Below are 25,379 nucleotides of genomic sequence, written 5' to 3'. Positions count from 1 at the left end.
AATGTCCATACTTTACTTCTCTCAAATTGATTTAACTCTTCTTGCATAGCCATTATCCAATATTCATCATCTAATGCTTCTTGAATATTCTTAGACTCTATGCATTAGATAAATGCAACATAATTACTGTTGAAAACATTTTGATAATTCGATATAAAAAATTAAGTTAAATGAATTTTAAGATTTTCCAAATGATTTTCTAAATATATTCGATAGAATTATTCGAATATCAAAACATTACTCCAAATCTTTCTAAGATCATTTTTAATCCTTACTCAAAGTTTAAAATTAAGTTTTAATTTTAAAATAATTTCAAAATAATTTTACAAAGTATTTCAAACCATTTCAAAGCCAAAAATTACAGATTGCTCAGAGGGAACCGATTCCCTCCTAGGGGGTACCGATTCCCCCTGAATGGTTTGGCTCCGAGAATTCCAGTACGCTCGGAGGGAACCGATTCCCCCCAGGGGGTACCGATTCCCCCTTGTATAACGGTCGAAATATTTGAATTTTACACTTAAGGAACCGATTCCCCATAGGGGGTACCGATTCCCCCCACGCTTCAAACTGTTTTATTAATTGTTTTCACACTAAAACGGCTATATTATTTTCTCTAATTATCCCCAACGTTCAGAAGTGATTCAAGGTGTATTTAAGCAAGCTTAGAAGCCATTGATAAAAAACAAGAAACATCAAGCAATTAGAATCAAGAGAGAATCAAAGAGAAAGCATCAAACCTCAAGTTTGAGCATTTCAAGCCTATATTTTCGTTCAATATTCATTTTGCTTTCAAGAACACTTATTGTGCTCAATTGTATTTATTCTTGAGTGTTCTTTCTTTGTTCTAGAATTGTGCAAACATATTTGCCTTGTGAGGTTTTTCTTGTAAGTTTGCAAATTTGTATTTCTCTTAGAGAAAAGAGTGTTCTCAAGAATTGGGGTATATTCTTGAGGGAGTTGTAAGGTTATCTCTTTGGCCTCAAAAGAAAGAACAAATTAGTGAATTTGTTGGAAAATCCTTAGTGTGGATAGGTAAGGTAGTGGACGTAGACTTTGGTTGATAAAGTCGAACCACTCTAAATCGTTGTGCAATTTCTTTCAATTTTCTACAAAAGCTTCCACAAAATTTTTATTGCCAATTCACCCCCCTCTTGGCCGATTCAGTCAATCGATTAACTCAACAATTGGCATCAGAGCCTAACTCATTTGAAGGTTTAATCGCCTCTTGAGTCAATTAGGGAAGAGTTATATCGATAATCAAAGTCATCAATGGCCTCCTCTTCAAACTTCGACTCCGGTCTCGACTCGATGCCCGTTAACAAGCCTCCTTTCTTCAATGGAGCTAACTATGCCTATTGGAAGAATATAATGGTGTACTTTATTCAAGAAAGTGACATGAGAGCATGGAATGCTGTAGAAGAAGGATACATCAAACCTCACTCATCCAAGGTTGTGGAGTGAAGGAGAGACAAGAATGTTCCAGCTCAACTCCAAAGCCATCCATATCATTTTTTGTGCTCTTGGACCAGATGAATACGGAAGAGTTTCATCGTGTACAACCACCAAAGAAATATGGGACAAACTTCAAGTCACTCATGAAGGTATCGATGAGGTAAATAAATCTAAAATTAGTATTCTGACGCATAGCTATGAAAATTTCAGGATGAAACCAAATGAAGATATCAAAGCTATGATGGATAGATTTTCAACGATTGTCAATGGTCTCAAATCATATGGAGAGATCATTTCAAATGAAAAGCTTGTGAGGAAGTTAGTCTACTCCCTCCCAAAATCGTGGCAATCAAAGAAGACGACAATCATCGAGTCTAAGGACTTAACGTCCTTAACTCTTGAAGAGCTAATTGGGTCACTCCTCACTCATGAAATGATGCTCGAAGATGAGGTAGACCTCGAAAAGATTAACGAGACACTAAAGGAGAAGGAGGAGAAGAAAAACATTGGAGTTGCTCTCAAATCCATAAAAGATGAGAGTGATTCGAATAACGATGACGATGACGAGGAAATGGCATTGTTTGCCAAAAGGTTCAAAAAAATGATGAGACCTTATCGAGGAAGAAAATTCAAACGAAATGAAGGCCTCAAAAATGAACCGAAAGAGAAGGACCCGATCATTTTCTACGAATGCAAAAAGCCAGGGCATGTCAAATATGATTGCCCATAATTGAAGAAAAAGGGTCAATCAAAGAATAAGCACAAGGCTCATGTGGCTACATGGAGCGATGAAGAAAGTTCCGATGAAGAGGAACAAGAAGTAGCTAACTTGAGCTTGATGGCATTTGGAGAAGATTATAAGGTAACCTCTAACTCATCCGATTTTGATGATTTATCCTATGATGAGTTATTAGAGGAATATAATGGGTTGGCTTCGGATTATGAGAAATTATTTTTAAAATATAAAAATGATGTTTCAAAATTGAAAAATGAAAACAAACTCATATCCAAAACCAACAACAATCTTGAAAGTAAAATCAAAGATTTGCAAATCAAACTAGAAGAGTTTGAAAAGAAAAATTTAGATTTGCAAAATTTACTTTCAAAGATCAATGATGATCATCAAAAGAAAATTGATGATCTTAAAACTTCTTTTGATAAAGTTGGAACAAAACATTTTGAAAAAGGTGGAAATTCAAAATCCAACTTTGTTAGAAAAAGTTTTAGAAACTACAATCATAGAGATCCCCAAATAACCTCTAATGGAAAAATCGTTAGAAGTATGTGGGTTCCTAAAGAACTCATTACTACTAAAGATAAAAATATCCTACACAAATGGATACCTAAGGGGACTAGGATTTTGGAAACTAATGAATATGGACCCAAAAGAATTTGGGTACCAAAAATCAAAAATTAATCTATGTTTGTAGGGAAAGGAGCATTGCTACAAGGCACGAGAAACAAATTCAAATTCATGGTACCTTAATAGTGGATGCTTAAGACACATGACCGGAGATAAAAGTCGGTTCATTGAGCTTAACGCCAAAAATGGAGGAGAAGTGACTTTTGGAGACAATTCAAAAGGTCACATTGAAGGTATTGGTACAATAGGTAATACCTCTTCCATACAAATTAAAAATGTTTTATATATGTGAATGGATTAAAGCATAATCTATTGCGTATTAGTCAATTATATGATAAAGGATTCAATGTCTTATTTGAAATTAATGGTTGTAAAGTCATTGACATTGCATCTAATCAGATTATGCTTGTTGGTCATAGAATAGGAAACATATACATGGTGCATTTAGATTCTTTTGATATGACTAATTTATGCCTAGTTGCTAAGGATGAACATGATAGTTGGTTATGGCATAGGAGACTAGGACATGCTAGTATGAGTGTTTTGCAATGGTTAATTCAAGAAGACCTAGTAAGAGGGTTGCCTAAGCTTAAATTTGATAATGATAAAATCTGTGATGCTTGTGCTAAAGGAAAACAAAAACGAGTTTCTTTTAAATCCATTAATGATGTATCAACTAGTAGAGTTTTACAATTGATCCATTTAGATCTTTTTGGGCCAACTAGAACTACTAGCTTGGGTGGAAAACAATATGCATTTGTCTTGGTAGATGACTATTCTAGATATACTTGGGGTTCTATTTTTAAGTACTAAAGATGAAGCATTAGAACAATTCATCACGTTTTCAAAAGTAATCCAAAATGAAAAAGGTTACTCTATAACTAGTGTTAGGAGTGATCATGGAACTGAATTTGAAAATCTTGGATTTACTGAATTTTGTAACTCTAACGGTATTAGCCATAATTTTTCAGCACCTAGAACCCCTCAACAAAATGGAGTTTTTGAGAGGAAAAATCGAACTTTAGAAGAAATGGCTAAAACCATGCTTTGTGAAAATAATTTGCCAAAATATTTTTGGGCAGAAGCCACAAAATACCGCTTGTTATGTTGTAAATCGAGTAATGATTAGGCCAATTTTAAAGAAAACTCCATATGAAATTTTCAAAAATACAAAGCCTAACATTAGTTATATTCATCCTTTTGGATGTAAATGTTTTGTTTTAAACAACGGTAAAGAAAACCTTGGTAAATTTGATGCTAAAAGTGATGAAGGAATTTTTATGGGTTATTCCTTAAATTCTAAAGCCTATCGTGTATTTAATAAAAGAACTTTAGTTGTAGAAGAGTCTATACATGATGTTTTCGATGATAATCCCCTTCCGAGGAAGGATTCTTGTGTGAATGATGATGTAGGTGTTATAAATACAAATGACGTTAGACATAACGTTGAAGAACCATCATCAAAGGAAGAAACGAAAAATGAGGAAACTCATGATCCTCTTGAGAATCCAACCATTGAAGAAAGGGAAGTATCTTATCCAAGAGAGTACAACTATGTCAAGGATGGTGAAATTATAGGTGATCTATCCAAAGGGGTAACAACTCGATCTTCTCTTAGAAATATTTGTAATTATGTTGCATTTATCTCATGCATAGAGCCTAAGAATATTAAAGAAGCATTAAATGATGAACATTGGATTATGGCTATGCAAGAAGAGTTAAATCAATGTGAGAGAAGTAAAGTATGGACATTAGTTGAAAGGCCTTGTAATAAATCTACTGTAGGTACTAAATGGGTATTTAGGAATAAGCTTGATGAGAGTGGTAATATAGTGAGAAACAAGGCTAGATTTGTTGCTCAAGGGTATACTCAAGAAGAGGGCATAGACTATGATGAAACATACGCTCCCGTAGCTAGGATGGAAGCAATTAGAATGTTATTAGTATTTGCATGTTTCAATGAATTTAAATTATATCAAATGGATGTTAAAAGTGCATTTTTAAATGGTTTTATAAAAGAAGAAGTGTATGTGAAACAACCTCCAGGTTTTGAAGATTCAAATTTTCCGGATCATGTTTTAAAATTGACAAAAGCTCTTTATGGTTTAAAGCAAGCTCCTAGAACTTGGTATGAAAGATTGTCAAATTTTTTATTTGAAAAAGGTTTTTCAAAAGTGAAGGTTGACACTACATTGTTTTTGAAGCATAAAGGTAAAGATTTATTAGTAGTTCAAATTTATGTTGATGATATAATATTTGGTTCTACTAATGATGTTCTTTGCCAAGAATTTTCTAAGCTAATGAAAAGTGAGTTTGAGATGAGCATGATGGGGGAGCTCTCATTTTTCTTGGGACTCCAAATCAAGCAAAGAAAAGATGGCATCTTCATCAATCAAGCTAAGTACGTCAAAGATATGCTCAAGAAGATTGGACTGGAAAATGGGAAACCTCATGACACTCCAATGAACTCTTCAACAAAGCTTGACTTAGATGAAGGAGGTAAATATGTAGATGTTAAATTATATAGGTCAATGATTGGATCTCTACTTTATCTAACTGCAAGTAGACCGGATATTATGTTTAGTGTTTGCTTATGTGCTAGATTTCAATCATGTCCTAAGGAATCACATTTACTAGCTGTTAAGAGAATCTTTAGATACCTTAAAGACACTCCTAGTTTAGGACTTTGGTATCCTAGAGACTCTAGCTTTAGCTTGCATGCTTTTTCTGATGCGAATTATGGAGGATTCAAATTAGATAGGAAAAGCACCTCCGGTACTTGCCAATTCCTTGGAAATATGCTAATTTCTTGGTTTTCAAAGAAACAAAATCGTGTTGCATTATCTACCACTGAAGTCGAATACATTTCAGCTGGTAGTTGTTGTGCACAAGTTTTATGGATGAAACAACAACTTTTTGATTATGGAATTGAAGTAGGTACCATTCCTATCAAGTGTGACAATACTAGTGCTATTTGTCTCACTAAAAATCCCATCCAACACTCTAGAACTAAGCACATTGAAATAAGACATCACTTCATTAGAGACCATGTCACTAAGGAAGATGTAGTTCTAGAATTTGTTGATACTTTGCACCAATTAGCGGATATCTTTACAAAACCTTTAGACAAGGAACAATTTTAGACACTTAGGAGAGAATTAGGTTTGACCAATCTATCTTCACTGAGTGTTTAAAATAATTTTAGCACTTTTAATAAATGAAAAATGCTTATAATAGTAATTTTTGATTGCATTCATTGCTATTAGTTAGGGGGAGTTTATGATTCTTGACAAAAAATTAATTTTATGTTCAAATATCGTTTAAAGATTAATTGAATTGTTTGAACATGATTAATTTTCAATATATGAGTTGCCTATACCACTAGAGGAAATTAATTTAGCATTTTGGGTGTTTAAAATCGGATTTTAGCATTTTGGTGCAGAGGGAATCGATCCTCCCTTGAGGGAACCGATTCCCCCTTTGAAGGGGAACCGATTCCCCCCACAGGGGAATCGATACCCCACTGGGGTTCTGGTTAAACAAGGGCAGAACCCTTATTTTTGTTCAAAACCCTCTATTTTTCTTCCTTCCGCCGTTTCTCTCCCTCTAAGCACTCAAATCTCCATTTTTTCCTCAAAACAACGTTTTAAATCGGAATTCACTTCAAATATCATCCTCTAAACCTGTTGGAATCATAAAAAACGTGCAAACTTCTTCTAATCTCACTCAAATCCGAAATCATTCAAGGTATTTTTCCAAAACTTCTTTTTTTTTTATCAATTTATGTACATAGAACTAGTTTTAATTAGTTCTAGGTTGAATTTTAGATCAGGCATTGATTATTTAGTGATTAGAAACTAGTTATTACAACTAATTTCATCAAAAACACAAGAATTTTCCAAAATTTTCTAAATTTTCAAAATAAAAAAAAAATTAATTTTCAAATTATTGTTTTTTGATTAAATTATGTTGTTGTTATGAAAACTATACATATATTGTTTCTCAAAACCATATTTTTCAAAAGTTTTTCAAAAACTTTGCCCATTAGGATTGATTTAGAGAACCTTGAAATATTGAGAACTCAATTGAGTTTTGGGATTGATTGAATTGCATACATGTGTTTTCTAAATTGCAGGTTATCAATTCTATTCCGATTTCCTAAACCATGTCCAATCCTAAACGTGCTAGGTCATCATCTATTCGTTCACACCATCAACCAAATCCACCTCCAAATCCTCTTCCTATTCCAATTTCTAATCCTAATCCTATTGATCCTAACTTGACTATCCAAAATTCGTGTTTCAATCATCCTGGTCCTAGAAATCATCGTTTTTGGTATTATCAATATTTTGACTCTTACAAAATCCGGGAAGAACGTATTCCTTCTCGTCAAGTTATGTTAGCTATCAATTTTAAATATCTTCCTCTTTTACAAGAGTGGAAATTTGATAAACTCTTTGACCTTGAACCCATCGTTTACCATCAACTTGTTCGTATTTTCTATTCTAATGTCATTTGTGTTAAAAACCAAACTGAAACCGAAACCATAGGAGTTCGTTCCTACCTCCTAGGACAATTCTTATATATTGACTCGGCTTACATAGCCAATACATTCGGATTAGATAATGATGGTATTTCAAATGAAAAACATGTTTTAGGATCTCGTTATAAAAGAAGGGATAGTGCAAGTGTCGTAGACCTTCATGAACGTTTTCTTCATCTAATGATTTCTTGGTGGTTTCGACCATCCGGAGGTCGTTATTATACTCTTAGAGCCTTAGATCTTTGGTGGTTACACTGTTTCGAAAACAATATTAAAATTAACCTACCTCAGATTATTTTTGTTGAAATTGTTAAAACCGTAAATCTTGTTCCTAACAAGAAACTTTGTTCATCTCTTGTTTACGGTTGCATTTTGAGTAATCTGTTTTTCCAAAGCTGGGCTTAGAGTCGGTCTAGATGCCGTTTTTCCCCTTAAGAAACAAATTAACCTTCTTTCCTTAACGAGAGCGGGATGGATTAAGGATAAGGAAACCGGTGAATGGGTTCGATCTTCTGCAAATACTTCGGGAGCTAGTTCTTCACAAGCTCCACCCGAAGCTGACGAAGATCTCGAGCTTGAGCAATTAATGCGAGATATCGATGAAGCCGAAGATGAGCCTGAGCAGCCCGAAGAGCAAGCACAACAAACGCATCAAATGCCTCCATATTTCCAATCCTTTATGGAGACATTCGATTTTCGATACGGTACCATGGATTCACGCTTTTCTTCTATAGAGTCCCACTTATCTACAATGGGAGCTCAACAATTAGAAATTCTTCGGGAGATGCGTGCAAACAATGAAGCAACCAACGCGCGTATTAATGACCTCACTAACGAAATGGCCGCTATGCGAGCTCGTTTTCCTCCTCCTGATCCTGATATGTGATTCTATGTTTTTCTTTGAACTCCAAACTTATTGTTTTAACATTTTGAATATTTTGGAATGTTTAAATTTGTGGATTGATTGACTTTGAATTTGTTTGGATTTATGAATGGTTAGAAAATATCTATTTAGAATGATTAAATTTATTCATTTTTGCATCATTTACTTCATGATTAGATATATGACCAATTTTGCCATTTCACATTAATTATGAATATTGATTATGAAACTAATGGCTAACATTTCTCTTGCTTGTGATCTTAGCAGCTTATATTATATATAATCAATTGGCTAAATGATTTCAAAACCTTGTTTAAATTCTTTAAAATGTATTTTTGATTTAACAAAAAGGGGGAGATGTGTTAAATGTGTTTTTAAATGATAAATGGGAGAAGTGTTAAAGTAAGGGGGAGTAATTTCAAAACTTGATTTCAAAATCTTAAAATTACTAAAATGTTTTGTTTTATCAAAAAGGGGGAGATTGTTAAAAACATTTTGATATTTCGATATAACAAATTAAGTTAAATGAATTTTAAGATTTTCCAAATGATTTTCTAAGTATATTCGATAGAATTATTCGAATATCAAAACATTACTCGAAATCTTTCTAAGATCATTTTTAATCCTTACTCAAAGTGTAAAATTAAGTTTTAATCTTAAAACAATTTCAAAATAATTTTACAAAGTATTTCAAACCATTTCAAAGCCAAAAATTCCAGATTGCTCAGAGGGAACCGATTCCCCCCTGAATGGTTTGGCTCCGAGAATTCCAGTATGCTCGGAGGGAACCGATTCCCCCCCAGTGGGTATTGATTCCCCCCTTGTATAACGGTCGAAATATTTGAATTTTACACTTAGGGAACCGATTCCCCATAGGGGGTACCGATTCCCCCCACGCTCCAAACTATTTTATTAATTGTTTTCACACTAAAACGGCTATATTATTTTCTCTAATTATCTCCAACGTTTAGAAGTGATTCAAGGTGTATTTAAGCAAGCTTAGAAGCCATTGATCAAAAACAAGAAACATCAAGCAATTAGAATCAAGAGAAAATCAAAGAGAAAGCATCAAACCTCAAGTTTGAGCATTTCAAGCCTATATTTTCATTCAATAATCATTTTGCTTTCAAGAATACTTATTGTGCTCAATTGTATTTATTCTTGAGTGTTCTTTCTTTGTTCTAGAATTGTGCAAACATATTTGCCTTGTGAGATTTTTCTTGTAAGTTTGCAAATTTGTATTTCTCTTTGAGAAAAGAGTGTTCTCAAGAATTGGGGTATATTCTTGAGGGAGTTGTAAGGTTATCTCTTTGGCCTCAAAAGAAAGAACAAATTAGTGAATTTGTTGGAAAGTCCTTAGTGTGGATAGCTAAGGTAGTGGACGTAGACTTTGGTTGATAAAGTCGAACCACTCTAAATCGCTGTGCAATTTCTTTCAATTTTCTGCAAAAGCTTCCACAAAATTTTTATTGCCAATTCACCCCCTCTTGGTTGATTCAGTCAATCGATTAACTCAACAATTACATATATTTCTAAGAGAAGATCGAGTTGTTACCTCTTTGGATGGATCACCTATAATCTCACCATCCTTGACATAGTTATACTCTCTTGGGTAAGTGACTTTCCTTTCTTCAATGGTTGGATTCTCGAGAGCATCATGAGTTCCCTATCTTTTACCTCTTCCTTTGATGATGGTTCTCCAACGTCATGTCTAACGTCATGTGTGTTTACAATACCTACGTCATCATCAACACAATAATCCTTCATCGGAAGAAAATTATCATAAAAAACAATATGTATAGACTCTTCTACCACTAAAGTTCTTTTATTAAATACTCGATAAACTTTAGAATTTAAGGAATAACCCAGAAAAATCCCTTCATCACTTTTAGCATCAAATTTTCCAAGATTGTCTTTATCGTTGTTTAAAATAAAAAGTTACATCCAAATGGATAAAAATAGTTAATGTTAGGCTTTTTATTTTTGAAAAGTTCATATGGAGTTCTCTTCAAAATAGGCTTAATCATTACACGATTTATAACATAACAAGCGGTATTTGTGGCTTTCGCCCAAAAATATTATGGCAAATTGTTTTCACAAAGCATGGTTCTAACAATTTCTTCTAAAGTTCGCTTTTTCCTCTCAACAACTCCATTTTGTTGAGGGGTTCTAGGTGCTGAAAATTATGGTTAATATCATTAGAATTACAAAAATCAGTAAATCCAAGATTTTCAAATTCAGTACCATGATCACTCTTAACACTAGTTATGGAGTAACCTTTTTTCTTTTTGGAATGCTTTTGAAAACGTGATGAATTTTTCTAATGCTTCATCTTTAGTACTTAAAAATAGAACCCAAGTATATCTAGAATAGTCATCTACTAATACAAAGCACTTTTTCTATAAGTATGGAAGAGGTATTACCTATAGTACCTATACCTTCAATGTAACCTTTTGAGTTGTCACCAAAGGTTACCACTCCTCCATTTTTGGCGTTAAGCTCTATAAACCGGCTCTTGTCTCCGGTCATGTGTCTTGAGCATCCACTATCAAGGAACCATGAATTTGAACTTGTATTTTATGTCTTGTAGCAATGCTCATTTTCCTATAAACATAGTTTAATTTTTGATTTTTGGTACCCAAATTCTTTTGGGTCCATATTCATTAGTTCCTAAAATCCTAGTCCCCTTGGGTATCCATTTGTGTAGGATGTCTTTATCTTTAGTAGTGATGAGTTCTTTAGGAACCCATAGACTTCTAATGATTTTACCATTAGAGGTTCTTTGGGGACCTCTATGATTGTAGTTTTTAAAACTTTTTCTAACAAATTTGGATTTTGAACTTTCTCCATTTTCAAACTATTTTGTTCCAACTTTATTAAAAGAAGCTTTAAGATCATCAATTTCTTTTTTATGGTTATCGTTGACCTTTGAAAGTAAATTATGCAAATCATAATTTTTCTTTTCAAAATCTTCGATTTTTATCTGCAATTCTTTAATTTTACTTTCAAGATCATTGTTGGTCTTAGATAAGAAATTATTTTCTTTTTTCAATTTTGAAATATCCTTCTTATATTTCGAAAATAATTTCTCATAATCCAAATCCAACCCAGTATATTCCTCTACTAACTCATGAAAAGAATAATCTTCAAAATCAAAAGAGTTAGAGGTTACCTGAGAGTTTTCCTCGATGGCCATCAAGCACAAGTTTGCTACTTATTGTTCCTCTTCATTGGATTGTTCATTATCGCTCCATGTAGCCACGTGAGCCTTGTGTTTTTTCTTCGATGGACCATTCTTCTTTAATTGTGGGCAATCGTATTTGACCAACCCCAATATTTTGTATTCGTAGAAAATAATAGGGTCTTTATCCTTTGGCTCATTCTTGAAGCCTTTATTTCGTTTGAATTTTCTTCCTCGATTGGGCTTCGTCAGTTTTCTGAACCGCTTGGGAAATAATGTCATTTCCTCGTCATCGTCATCTTCATCTGAATCACTCTCATCTTTTGTAGATTTGAGAGCAACTCCAACTTTTATCTTTTTCACCATTTCCTTCTTTGTCTCGTCCTTCTTCTCGAGGTCTACCTTATCGTAATCATCATTTCATGCGTGAGTAGAGAACCGATGAGTTCATCGAGAGTTAGAGACTTTAGGTTTTTAGCTTCGATGATCGTCGTCTTCTTTGATTTCCAAGCTTTTAGAAGAGAATAAATTAACTTTCTTACAAGTTTCTCGTTTGGAATGATCTCTCCATATGATTTGAGACCATTGACAATCACGAAAAATCTGTCTGTCATAGCTTTGATGTCTTCATCCGGTTTCATCCTGAAATTTTCATAGCTATAAGTTAGAAGACTAATTTTAGATTCGTTTACCTCGTTTGTGCCTTCATGAATGACTTGTAGTTTATCCCATATCTCCTTGACGGTTGTACAAGATGAAACTCATCCGTATTCATCTGGTCCAAGAGCACAAAATATAATATGGATAGCCTTTGAGTTGAGCTGGAACATTCTTGTCTCTTCTTCACTCCACAATCTTGAATGAGTGGGAGGTATGATGTATCCGTCTTCCACGATATTCTATGCTCCCATGTCACTTGCTTGAATGAAGTATCTTATTCTATTCTTCCAATAAGCATAATTAGCTCCATTGAAGAAATGAGGCTTGTTGACTGGCATTGAATCAAGAACGAAGTCGAAGTTTGAAGTGGAGGCCATTGATGACTTGAATATCGATATAACTCTTCCAGAATCGAATCAAGAGGTGGTTAAACCTTCAAATGAGTGTAGCTCTGATACCAATTGTTGAGTTAATCGATCGACGAAATAGCAAAGAGGGGGTGAATTGGCAATTAAAATTTTGGTGGAAGCTTTTGCAGAAAATAGAAAAGATTTGCACAGCGATTTAGAGTGGTTTGACTTTCTCAACTAAAGTCTAAGTCCACTACCTTAACTATCCGCACTAAGGATTTTCCACAAATTCACTAATTTGTCTTTCTTTTGAGAACAAAGAGTAACCTTACAAATCCCTCAAGAATTATACCCCGAATTCTTGAGAACACTCTCTCCCAAAGAGAAAAATACAAATCTCGCAAACTTATAGAAAAACCTCACAAGGTAAATTATTTGCACAATTCTAGAACAAAGAAAGAACACACAAGAATGAATACAATTGAGCACAAATGGTGTTCTTGAAAGAAAAATGAATCTAGAATGAAAATAGGGTTGAAAATGCTCAAAAAATAAGTTTAAAGCTTTTTCTTTGATTCTCTCTCAATTCTTGTTTCTTGTTATTGATCAATGGCTCCTCAGCTTTTTAAATACACCTTGGATCACTTCTAAACGTTTGTGATTATTGGTGAAGTCAATAGAGTCGTTATGGTGTAATTATCATTTAAAAATCTGTTGGGAGCGTAGGTGCATCGATACACTCTCAAGGGTGCATCGGTACACTCTCAAGGGTGTATCGGTACACTGTGTGTAAAATTCAAATATTTCGACTGTTATATGACCTGGTGTATTGGTACACTCCAGGTGAATCGGTACACTAATTGCATTCGATGTTTTTAGGACCCATGAGTGTGTCGATGCATTGTTTGTGCATCGGTACACAAAATACATTTGATGTTGAGTGTGCATCGATACATTAAAGAGTGTATCGGTACATCCCTTTGTAAAAATAATTTTTTGTCTCGATTATGGTTCAAAATATTTTGTAAAAATTGTTTAAAAAATATTTAAGTTTAAAATACAATTTTACACTTTAGTGAGGGTTGAAATTGACGTTTGAAAACTTGGAGTAATATTTTTGATATTCGAGTAATTTAATCGAATATGTAATTTTAAAATTGAATAAAATCTTAAAATTCAATAGTACATTATTTGTTATATTAAAACATCAAAATGTTTTCAACAATATCCATGTATTTTAATAAACATATATATTCATAGTACTTCTATGTTTATCTGGTTTTTAACTCTATCTATATTTTGAATTTATTTCGATTCATAATTTATATAACGGAACTCTAAGTTTTACAAGATTGACTTTTTTTATTTTTTTTTTTGTTCTTGGAAAAACTGCCTTGTTATGAATTTAATGTTTATGATTTATCAATACTTTTACGTTTTTGATCGAGAAATGAAAATTTTAAAAGTAGCGTCCTCTTTGATGACTTTATTGTAACACTAAATTCATCTTAAAACATATTAAATATAGGGTGTTACAATAATTATTAAATTGATAAAAATAAATACAGAAAGAAATCTTCGCATCTGTCCTGCAAATTGGTGTCCCTGTCATTAATATGCCATCATAAATAAACTTAAAACTTTTCAACAATATATTTATGTAACCGGTTATATATTATCACTACATCAAAATTAAACCGCCAAAGATTAAAATAATAATAAAAAAATCTTTTCCCCATGTGAGTCAAAAGCCAATGTTTGGTCTTTGCGGTTACTATGCCACTCTGTCTGTAGTTCTGGAAAACCAAAGAAGAATAGTTTTAAATGAAACCATAGTACAATTTTATCTCAAGATATTGAAAATTCGAAAAGAAGTTCAATTTATCTCTTTAATCCATCTACGACCCCTAAATCTATAGCTAAATCTCTGTCAATATTCCATTTTCTCTGAAAAAACTATTTTATACATGCATCAGTACTTGGTAATCTATACAAGGTTACCATATTGTCAGTGTGAATCAATCCAAGAATTCAAAATAAATCACCGTTTCCTTATAAAGAAACGACAGCTTTATTGAAGTGTGTGCTTATCATATATACAATTCACATATATAATTATAATTACATACCTTTTTTAGATTAAACTTTTTCTTATTCAGTGTCAATAAAAGAGCACAGTTATAGGCTACCAAATAAAGTGATTTACATTTCTTTAAGAAGATCACCTTCAAATTCTTCACAGCTGTATGGATATCCATGGAGTTTGGTCTTGATTTTGTCTAAGCAAAATTCAATAATCATCTTCAAGTATATAGTCTGTTGAAGTTATATCCAGAGAAGCTATACATCACTTGCCATGGAACTGGAAACTGGCAAGTCTACCATTGCTTCTTACGATGATGATGAAAGATCAAAAAGAACAGGCAAGCCATTTTCGAATCTGGGTTTTTTCTGCAGCTTTTGTTTTGATCGGTTTTGAAGTTAAAAATCTTACCTTTTTCTGTTTTTATTTTTGCAGGAACTTGGGTGAGTGCAAGTGCACATATAATAACAGCAGTTATAGGTTCCGGATTGTTGTCTCTTTCATGGGGGATTGCTCAGTTGGGGTGGATTGCTGGCCCCATTGCTCTTGTAATGTTCTCTTTCATCACTTGGTTCACATCGAATCTGCTAGTTGATTGTTGCAGGGACCCTGTTTGTGGAACAAGACTTAGCTGTTACATGGATGCTGTCAAATCTAACTTAGGTGACTGTAAAAATCTTACATTTTCAAATTCATGGAACCCCAACCAATGGTAATTTTTTTGGGGTTTTCTTTAACAGGAGGAATCAATAACAAGTTTTGTGGAATAGCACAATATGTGAATCTTGTGGGGGTAACAATTGGATATTCGATCACTTCAGCTATTAGTATGGCGTAAGTTTTCCTAATGGTGTTTTGATTTATATGGAAGGAATATGATGTTCTTGTGCGCGTTTGATTAACCAGGGCGATAAAAAGATCAGGTTGTTTTCACAAAGAGGGACATGCTGTAGGCTGCCATGTCAAGAACAATATGTTCAGTATCATCTTCGGCATCATAGAGATCATATTGAGCCAAATTCCCAACTTCCATGAGCTCTCGTGGCTCTCCTTGGTCGCTGCCGTTATGTCGTTTGCCTACTCTTGCATTGGCCTCGGTCTATCGATAGCCAGAGTGGCAGGAGGATCTCGTTCTAGGACTAGCTTGATGGGGACGACGATTGGAGTCGACGTGACGGACTGGGAGAAGGTTTGGAACGTCTTCGAGGCCCTCGGCGACATCGCGTTCGCCTATTCTTTCTCCAATGTCCTCATTGAAATACAGGCAAGTCTCCTGGTTTCTATGATCCTTTATCCTTTCCAAGAAAAAAAAAAGACTAATACTATTCTTGGAATTTCAGGATACACTGAAATCAAGTCCACCGGAAAATGAATCCATGAAAAAGGCAACCTCGCTCGGCGTCTCGGTCACCACCATGTTCTACATTTCGTGTGGAGTTCTGGGTTATGCAGCATTCGGAAACACCGCTCCAGGCAATTTCCTAACAGGGTTCGGGTTTTACGAACCTTACTGGCTAATCGACATTGCTAATCTGTGCATTATTATTCATCTTGTGGGAGCTTACCAGGTAATTTTATTCGAATTTAGACAATAACATTGATATCATACATAAACTTAAATAAAATGATGATGTTTTTCTTTCTTTTTACCCTCCAGGTATTCTGCCAACCAATATTCAAACAGGTGGAAGACTGGTGCTTGAACCGATGGCCAAACAACAATTTCATAAAAGGAAGTCGACCAATTAAGCTGCCGTTGTTTGGGGATTCTACTTTCAGTACCTTCAGGCTTGTATGGCGAACAGCTTACGTGATCACGACAACCATGGTGGCGATGCTTCTCCCGTTCTTCAACGGCATTCTCGGTCTGCTCGGCGCCGCTTCATTTTGGCCGCTGACCGTGTATTTCCCGATCCAAATGCACATATCGAGAGAAAACATTCGACTCTTTTGCTGGAAATGGATATGGCTAAACGTCCTGGTCGTGGCCTGCTTGATTATATCGGTCCTAGCAGCGGCCGGCTCCATTGCTGTAATCGCTAAGGATCTCCAAACATACAAGCCTTTCACCTCAGTTTCTTAATGATTTTCATGTTTTATTAATACAATTTCAGAAGAATTATATTAAGAAATTTGTTTATGTAGCATCTGTTGACTTGAAATCTAATCCGAACAAGTAAATAAATAATCAGAAGAATTATATTGTTTTAGAGTTAAAACAATGGCAGACCTGATTGTTGGCTAAATTGTGTTCTACCAATGTCCTCACTAAAAACTTGGATTAAAAACATCTATTTATATTCAAATCCCCCTACAACTGAAGATTTCTATTGACTAGACATAAGTTTCATTTATTCTATTGACTAGGATTAATAAATCTATCCAGAAAGCAAAATCTTAATTTGATTAGATTTCTATTTATTTAATAAATGAGTTCTGGATGTTAGCAAGCACAATCTGATTTTAGAAGACTTTTTAGTTTTGATTTGTAAACATATACTCCTTGAACGCTATGTTTGCAGGTCTCAAACCTTGATCCGTGACCCGTGATATAAATAGGGGTTTAATACGTCCGTTCAGCTAATCAATTGAATCGAACTATCTAAAAATCGTTAACCGATTTTCTTTTTAATTGTTGACTAAATTGATTTTTTAAAATTTTAATCTAACTAAACAAAGTTCGGTTAACCAAATTAACATAAATTTATAAATAACATATATTAAATATTAAGTATTTTTAGTTGATTCGATTAAAATCGAAGTTTAAACACTCAAAAGGCTAAATAATATATATAATATTAAAATGTTTAAAATTTCGGTTAATTAGGTTAACTAACATATTTCGAACCGAATTAATTGATAATTGAAGTTTAAAAAAAATCTTAACCGTTAATTGACCGAACGAAAAATTAACCAACTGATTAACCCAAAAAAACTTCATTTTGATCGTTTAATTTGGTTAAAAACCCCATATACAAACTATTTCACGGACGAGACAACTTGACTGATAGATGAATCAACTCATTAATCACCAAATTCAATAACTACTCCACTTGACAACCAGACACACCTTGATTCTCGGCTGGTATTCCATTTTCTCAGCTATATATCCACATTTATCTTTCGTCGCCTTCTTTGTCGACGCTCCACAAGAATCCAATCGACCAAAAATTTCCTTGTCTAACTTTCTGAAGAACCTCATATATTGATGACCTGAAGGACGAATTTCTTTGACATGGCCATTCTTTTCGCAGTTGAAACACACATGTGGAACTGCTCAATGCAAATGGCCATCCTTGTAAGCCGGTCCCTTGTCCCATTATCCATGTTATAGTCAATTTTGATGACCTGGCGAATCCGAACAATAACATTCCTAGGCAATTCTTGAAACATGGCGAATCTATATGTCCCTGGTTCCACCATTAGATATTATCCGAGCACGAGTCATGTTTTTGTCGATTTTCTTGAGTCACATGTAAGTTCATCTTTGAAAGATATCTGATTATCATCATTGTTGTTGACGACCATGACTTCATCATCCGGCGGATCCTCCTCCCTCCTCTCTCCGCCTAACCTTTTCCGTGGCTCGTCTGGTATGGGAAATAGAAGAAGCTTGTTTATTACCCATGTTAGAAATATCTTATATATGTATTACAAGTTCTTGTTAATCTAGTTTGGAAGGTTACCATATTATAACCTTTTTTGAATTTAAAAAAAAAGGGTTTACTTAAGATGATCATCTTCAAATTCCTAACAGATTAGCTTCAGGGTTAAGTTTTATGAATATCCATGGAGTTTGTGCTTAATTTTGGCCAAGCAAGCATTCTTCAATAATCTCTCAAACCCCAAAACACAAATCTAACATCCTTCAAGTATATTATTGACATTACATGCTATGGAATTGGAAACTGACAAACCTATCATTGCTCATCAAGTTGATGATGAAAGCTCAAAAAGAACAGGCAAGCCATGTTCGAATCCGGGTTTTTTCTGCAACATATTATTTCATTGTTTTCAAAGTTAAAAATCTTATCTTTTTTTTTTTGTTGCAGGAACTTGGGCGAGTGCAAGTGCATGCACATATAATAACAGCAGTTATAGGATCAGGAGTGTTATCTCTTTCATGGGCCTTTGCTCAATTAGGCTGGATTGCAGTCTCGTTTCGGTCGTATTCTTCTCTGCCATCAATTCGTTTACATCGATTCTGCAAACCGATTGTTGCAGGGACCCTGCTTCAGGAACAAGATGCAGCTGTTACATGGATGCTGTCAAATATAACTTAGGTGACAAGGAGTTGAAATTGTTATTCTTTCAAGTACATGGAACCCCAATGCTAATAAATTTCTGGGTTTCTTTCTAACGGGAGGAATCAATACCGAGTTTTGTGGGATAGCACAGTATGTGAATCTTGTAGGGACAACAATTGGATATTCAATCACATCAGCCATTAGTATGGCGTAAGCTTTTTTCCAGATATCTGGTTTTGATTGATATGTTAAAGATGATATTTTGTTGTAATTTAATTGTAATCTCCTTGTTTAATTGTTGATTAACCAGGGCGATAAAACGATCGGGTTGCTTTCACGAAGAGGGCCAAGCTGCAGGCTGCCATGTTAAGAATAACATGTTTATTATTATCTTCGGCGTCACGGAGATCATATTAAGCCAAATTCCGAACTTCAACGAGCTCTCATGGCTCTCCGTGGTCTCTGCTGTTATGTCGTTTGCGTACTCTTACATCGGCCTCGGTCTCTCGATAGCAAAAGTTGCGGGAGGGTCTCATCCTAAGTCAAGTTTGACAGGGACGACAATTGGAGTTGATGTGAGGAAATGGCAGAAGATTTGGAGCTGCTTTGAAGCCCTCGGCGACATTGCTTTCGCCTATGCTTTCTCCACTATCCTCATTGAAATACAGGCAAGTCTCCTGTTTGCAATGACCCTTTTACCTTCCAAGGAAAAAAAAGAAAAAAAGAAAAAAAGAAAAAAAGACTTATATTCATTGAATTGCAGGATACACTTAAATCAAGTCCACCGGAAAACGAAGCCATGAAAAAGGCAACGGTGGTCGGGGTCTTGATTACCACCTTGTTCTACATCTTGTGTGGAGCTTTGGGTTATGCAGCATTTGGTAACGCCGCGCCGGACAATTTTCTAACAGAGTTCGGTTTTTACGAACCTTATTGGCTTATCGACTTTGCTAATATGTGCATTATTGTACATCTTGTGGGAGCTTACCAGATATTTTGCCAACCGGTAGTTAATAAGGTCGAGGACTGGTGCTTAAACCAATGGCCAAACAACAATTTCATAAAAGAAAGTAGACCAATTAAGCTCCCACTGTTTGGGGATTATACTTTCAATACCTTCAGGCTTGTATGGACAACAGCTTACATGATCACGTCGACCGTGGTGGCGATGGCTCTCCCATTCTTCAACGGCATTCTCGGTCTGCTCGGCGCCTTATCATTTTGGGATTATTACACATTTAGTCATTGCACACTTTAGGGTATTTTCAAGAGTAGTCCCTAAATTTGAACTATAAATACCCTAGCTCATTTAACTTCAAAATCATCCCAAAATGCCAAATCCCAAAATCATTTATTTCTCCTAATACTAGAGAGTTTCTTGTGAATAGTAAGTGTTTTGCAAACACCTGTAAATTTTCTCTCTTAGTAAAAGATCTGGAATAGTTCGGAGACGTAAGCACAATTGGCTGAACTCTGTTATCAATTTCGGGTATTATTTTTTCACTTTTATTTCTCATTATCACTAATCTGGTTATAAGGAAATTACTCGTTACTCGGTTATTTCCCAATAACTGGTATAAGAGCTTTTGGTTGTGAATTTTTTCAATTTTTTGCGAGGTTACTATTCATTACTATTACCGTGAATAGTGAATTTTGTCAATAACTTGTCGGCGATACGAATTTGTCAATGGAGGTGTTATAATACACGGTGGTTCGCACAAATTATCAGAAATGGTCCAAAGAAGCCAGATTCGAGTGGGAGCGATGGCTGCAGACGAAGGGAATGTGAAAATTGAAAAGTTCGATAGTGCGGACTTTGGCTTTTGGAAGATGCAAAATGAAGATTTTCTGTACCAAAAAAATCTATATCAACCTCTCTCAGGAAAGCAACCAGAGGGCATGAAGAATGAAGACTGGGCTCTTCTCGACAGACAAGCCCTCGGAGTTATCCGACTGACGCTATCCCGCAATGTTCCTTCAACATAGCAAAGGAAAAGACCACGGTAGGTCTTATGGCGGCTCTCTCCAGTATGTATGAGAAGTCATCGGCCTCAAACAAAGTGCACTTGATGAGACGATTATTCAATTTGCGGATGGCAGAAGGGGCATCAGTGACTCAACACTTGAATGAACTCAACACAATCATAACCCAGTTGAGTTCCGTGGAAATTGAATTTAATGATGAAGTTCGAGCTTTAATTCTCTTATCATCTCTACCAGACAGTTGGAATACTACTGTTATAGCAGTCAGCAGCTCGTCGGGAAACAACAAATTAAAATTCGATAATGTTCAGGATATGGTATTGAGCAAAGAAATTCGACGGAGAGAATCGGGTGAAGCATCAACCTCCTCATCCTTACACACGGAGTCCAGAGGGAGAACTTCAGAAAGAAATTCAAATTGTGGCAGATCTAAATCCAGAAGGGAAAATCAAGAACATGAAAGAAAGATTTTACCTGTTATAATTGTGGCAAGAAGGGTCACTTTAAAAGAGATTGCCTAGCACTGAAGAAAGATACAGGTGCACAGGAATCTGTAAACATGACAAAGGAGACAGGTGATGCCATGATTCTAAGTGTCAACAGTCTGATTAAATCATGGATCTTGGATTCAGGTGCATCTTTCCACTCCACCCCATGCCAAGAAATCATGGAGAGCTATGTCAGTGGTAATTTTGGGAGGGTTCATCTAGCTGATGATGAAACCTTGAAGATCGTCGGAAAATGAGACATTCGATTAAAGTTTCCAAACCATACCACCTGGACACTGAAGGGAGTGAGATATATTCCTGGCCTCAAAAGAAATTTGATTTTTGTAGGACAGCTTGATGGAGAAGGATATAGCACAACCTTTTCAGGCTGTGAATGGAAGATTACCAAAGGAGCACTCATCATTGCTCGTGGTAAGAAGACTGGTACTCTCTATGTAACATCAAATTTAGAGAATATCATTGCTGCAGTAGATGCTGATGGAAAATCAAACCTATGGCACCTAAGGCTTGGTCATATGAGCGAGAAAGGGATGAAGACACTTTTGTCAAAAAGGAAGCTGCCGGATCTAAAGAGTGTAGATGTCAGACTATGCGAGGATTGCATCTTTGGTAAACAAAAGAAAGTCAGTTTTGCAAAGATTGGTAAGACACCCAAGGCTGAAAAGTTAGAGTTGGTTTATACTGATGTATGGGGATCATCTCCAATTCAATCCCTTGCAGACTCACTATATTATGTCACCTTCATCGATGATTCTACAAGGAAGGTGTGGGTTTATTTTCTGAAGAATAAATCAGAAGTCTTTGATACCTTCAGAAAATGGAAGGTCATGGTGGAAAATGAGACTGGTTTGAAAGTCAAACGGTTGAGGTCTGATAATGGAGGGGAGTACAGAAATAAAAGATTCAGAGATTTCTGCGCAAACAATGGGATCAAGATGGAGACAACAGTTCCCATGACACCGTAGCAAAATGGCATAGCAGAGCGTATGAACAGAACTCTGAATGAACGTGCCAGAAGCATGAGGATACATGCCGGCTTGCCCAAATCGCTATGGGCTGAAGCTATCAACACTGTAGCTTACCTGATCAACCATGGGCCCTCAGTTCCCTTGGATGGTCGAATACCAGAGGAAGCTTGGAGCAAGAAAGAAATAAACCTTTCACACTTAAGAGTGTTTGGTTGTATTTCTTATGTACACATAAACTCTGCTGAAAGAAGTAAACTTGATGCCAAGTCCAAAAAATACGTCTTTGTTGGTTATGGTGGTGATGAGTTCGGTTACCAGTTTTGGGACTATGAAAATCGGAAGATCATCAGAAGCAGAGATGTCATTTTCAATGAGAATGTGATGTACAAAGATAGATCAACCATAGAATCAAGTAGCTCAAACACCGAAGCTGAAACAAAGGAATTTGCTGAGTTCGAGGAGATTTCTGGAAATGATGTTCAGATCAGTCTTGAAGCAGTTCAAGAAGAACCAGGCACACCGGAATTAAGACACTCTTCAAGAATTCCTAAACCAACCCAGCGTTATTCGCCTTCTTTGCACTACTTGTTGCTGGCTGACAACGGTGACCAGAGTGCTATGATGAAGCAATGCAGGTGGAGGATTCAGTTAAGTGGGAGTCTTCCATGAATGATGAGATGGAATCGCTTATGTCAAATCAGACATGGGAATTAGCTGAATTACCACCAGGCAAGAAAGTGCTCCATAACAAGTGGATTTACAGGATCAAAAAAGAGCACGATGGGAGCAAATGATACAAAGCAAGATTGGTTGTCAAAGGTTTTCAGCAAAAAGAAGGTATTGACTACAATGAAATTTTCTCTCCAGTCGTAAAATTGTCTACAATCAGACTGGTGTCAAAAATTGTAGTTGTAGAGAATTCACATCTTGAGCAGTTAGATGTAAAGACAACTTTCCTTCATGGTGATTTGGAGGAAGAAATCTATATGAGGCAGTCAGAAGGCTTCATAGAGGCAGGCAAGAAAAATCTGGTATGCAGGTTGAAGAAGAGTTTGTATGGTTTAAAATAAGCTCCTAGACAGTGGTACAAAAAGTTCGATAGTTTCACGAGTAGTAGTGGTTTTACTAGATGCCAAGCAGATCATTATTGCTACATCAAGAGGTTCGACAACAACTTCATTATTTTATTGTTGTATGTTTATGACATGCTCGTTGCAGGCTCAGACATGCAAGAGATTATAAACTTGAAGCAAAAATTGTCGAAGCAGTTTGCTATGAAAGATCTGGGCGCTGCAAAGCAGATTCTTGGGATGAGGATCAAGAGAGACACAAAGTCGGGGACTTTGATGTTATCACAGGCTGAGTACATAAACAAAGTACTCTCCAGGTTCAACATGAAAGATGCTAAACCAGTAAGTACACCTTTAGGTGTTCATTTTAGACTCTCCAAAGAACAGTCACCAAAGACGGAGGAAGAACGTGCATACATGGTGAAGGTGTCATATGCCTCAGCAATTGGAAGTCTGATGTATGCTATTGTTTGTACCAGACTAGATATTGCTCATGTAGTAGGAACTGTTAGCAGGTACATGAATAATCCGGGCAAGGTACACTGGGAAGCAGTCAAATGGATCCTCAGATATCTGCGAGGTACCACAAACAAAGCACTTTGTTTCAAAGGTGGAGATACGATACTGACAGGCTATGTAGATGCTGACTTAGCCGGAAATGTTGATATCAAAAGAAGCACTATAGGGTATGTCTATACTCTAGGAGGAACTGCAATGAGTTGGGTTTCTCAACTATAGAAGATAGTTTCTCTCTCAATAACTGAAGCAGAATATGTCACTGTTATGGAAGCCAACAAGGAGATGGTTTGGCTCCAAAGTTTCTTGAAAGAGTTAGGCAAGAAACAAAAAAAAACAATATCTTGTATTGCGACAGTCAAAGTGCTATCCATCTAGCAAAGAATCCGTCTTTTCATTCCAGAATGAAGCACATACAATTGCGATATCATTTTATCCGGTCTCTTCTAGAAGATGGGATTTTGAAACTTGAAAAGATTAGTGGAGCTCAAAATCCGACAGACATGTTGACAAAGACGGTGACCACAGAAAACCTGAAGTTGTGTTCAGCTTCAGTTGGCATGCTAGAATAACGAGACCAGAAATGCTGCTGCATTGATCGAGATGTGAAGACAGATTAAAATCAGTCTTCAAGTGGGAGATTGTTGAAAAGTCAAGCCAAAAGTTTTGACAAATTTGCCTGGAAATTAATGCACCAAATTCGATGTTGTTTTTATTGATTTTTTTTGGGATTATTACACATTTTATCATTGCACACTTTAGGGTATTTTCAAGATTAGTCCCTAAACTTCAACTATAAATACCCTATCTCATTTAGCTTCAAAATCATCCCAAATCCCAAATCCTAAAATCATTTCTTTCTCCCAATACTAGAGAGTTTCTTGTGAATAGTGAGTGTTTTGTAAACACCTGTAAATTTTCTCTTTGTAAAAGATCTGCAGCAGTTCGGAGATGTAAGCACAATTGGCTGAACTCCGTTATCAATTTTGGGTATTATTTTTCTGCTTTTATTTCGCATTCTCATTAATCTGGTTATAAGAAAATTACTCGTTACTCGGTTCTTTCCAAACACTCGGTCTGCTCGGCGCCTTATCATTTTGGTCGTTGACTGTGTATTTCCCAATCCAAATGCACATATCAAAAGAAAACATCCGTTCCTTTTGCTGGAAATGGATATGGTTAAACATCATGGTCGTGGTTTGCTTGATTATATAGCTTCTAGCAGTGGTTGGCTCCATTGCAGTCATACTTAAGGATCTCCATACATATAAGCCTTTCACCTCTGCTTCTTAATGTATTTCATATTTTTAGTACATTTTCGGAGATATTGTTTTTGAGTTAAACAATTTCGAACCTTGCACTTGTGTGTGTAATTTGGATATCAAGTGGTTGGCTGTGCACCACTCCATATGTGTTGGTCATCGACAAGTTTGTCGGTTCATTGTTCATGACAAGATAATTACAAACAAGACACTTCCGAATGTGCAGAACATGTATCCCAAATCGAAACATGTTAAAAGAATATGAGTGGCAGAACACAGAAAAAAATGGGTTCGTAGAACTAATCAAGA

At 35.6% G+C, this 25,379-nt stretch overlaps 1 protein-coding gene and 1 pseudogene across 1 annotated transcript; both read left to right on the top strand.

The window, feature by feature from the left end:
* The first annotated feature begins 14,788 nt into the window (after positions 1-14,788).
* On the top strand, positions 14,789-16,645 carry LOC120202204 (amino acid permease 6-like). The gene is made up of 6 exons (XM_039202669.1): positions 14,789-14,855; positions 14,951-15,178; positions 15,256-15,349; positions 15,422-15,779; positions 15,856-16,083; positions 16,173-16,645. Exons 1-6 carry the CDS (start codon positions 14,789-14,791, stop codon positions 16,596-16,598), a joined length of 1,401 nt encoding a protein of 466 aa, XP_039058600.1. The 3' UTR covers positions 16,599-16,645.
* A 1,396-nt stretch (positions 16,646-18,041) lies between these two features.
* LOC120202202 lies at positions 18,042-25,140 on the top strand (annotated as a pseudogene).
* Positions 25,141-25,379: the final 239 nt, after the last annotated feature.

Source organism: Hibiscus syriacus, unplaced genomic scaffold, assembly GCF_006381635.1.
Source record: "Hibiscus syriacus cultivar Baekdansim isolate YM2019G1 unplaced genomic scaffold, ASM638163v2 tig00008289_pilon, whole genome shotgun sequence".
In the NCBI taxonomy this organism is placed as follows: Eukaryota; Viridiplantae; Streptophyta; class Magnoliopsida; order Malvales; family Malvaceae; genus Hibiscus; species Hibiscus syriacus.
The sequence above is the reverse complement of the archived record's forward strand: the minus strand, read 5'-3'. Positions and strand labels throughout refer to the sequence as shown.

What these genes read in the sequence shown, in the direction of transcription:
- LOC120202204 (XM_039202669.1), top strand. Translation starts at nt 14,789, where the DNA reads ATGGAACTGGAAACTGGCAAGTCTACCATTGCTTCTTACGATGATGAT. An exon ending in ACTTCAGCTATTAGTATGGC is followed by an intron (nt 15,350 to 15,421) that starts GTAAGTTTTCCT and finishes TTGATTAACCAG; the next exon opens with GGCGATAAAAAGATCAGGTT. An exon ending in ATGTCCTCATTGAAATACAG is followed by an intron (nt 15,780 to 15,855) that starts GCAAGTCTCCTG and finishes TTGGAATTTCAG; the next exon opens with GATACACTGAAATCAAGTCC.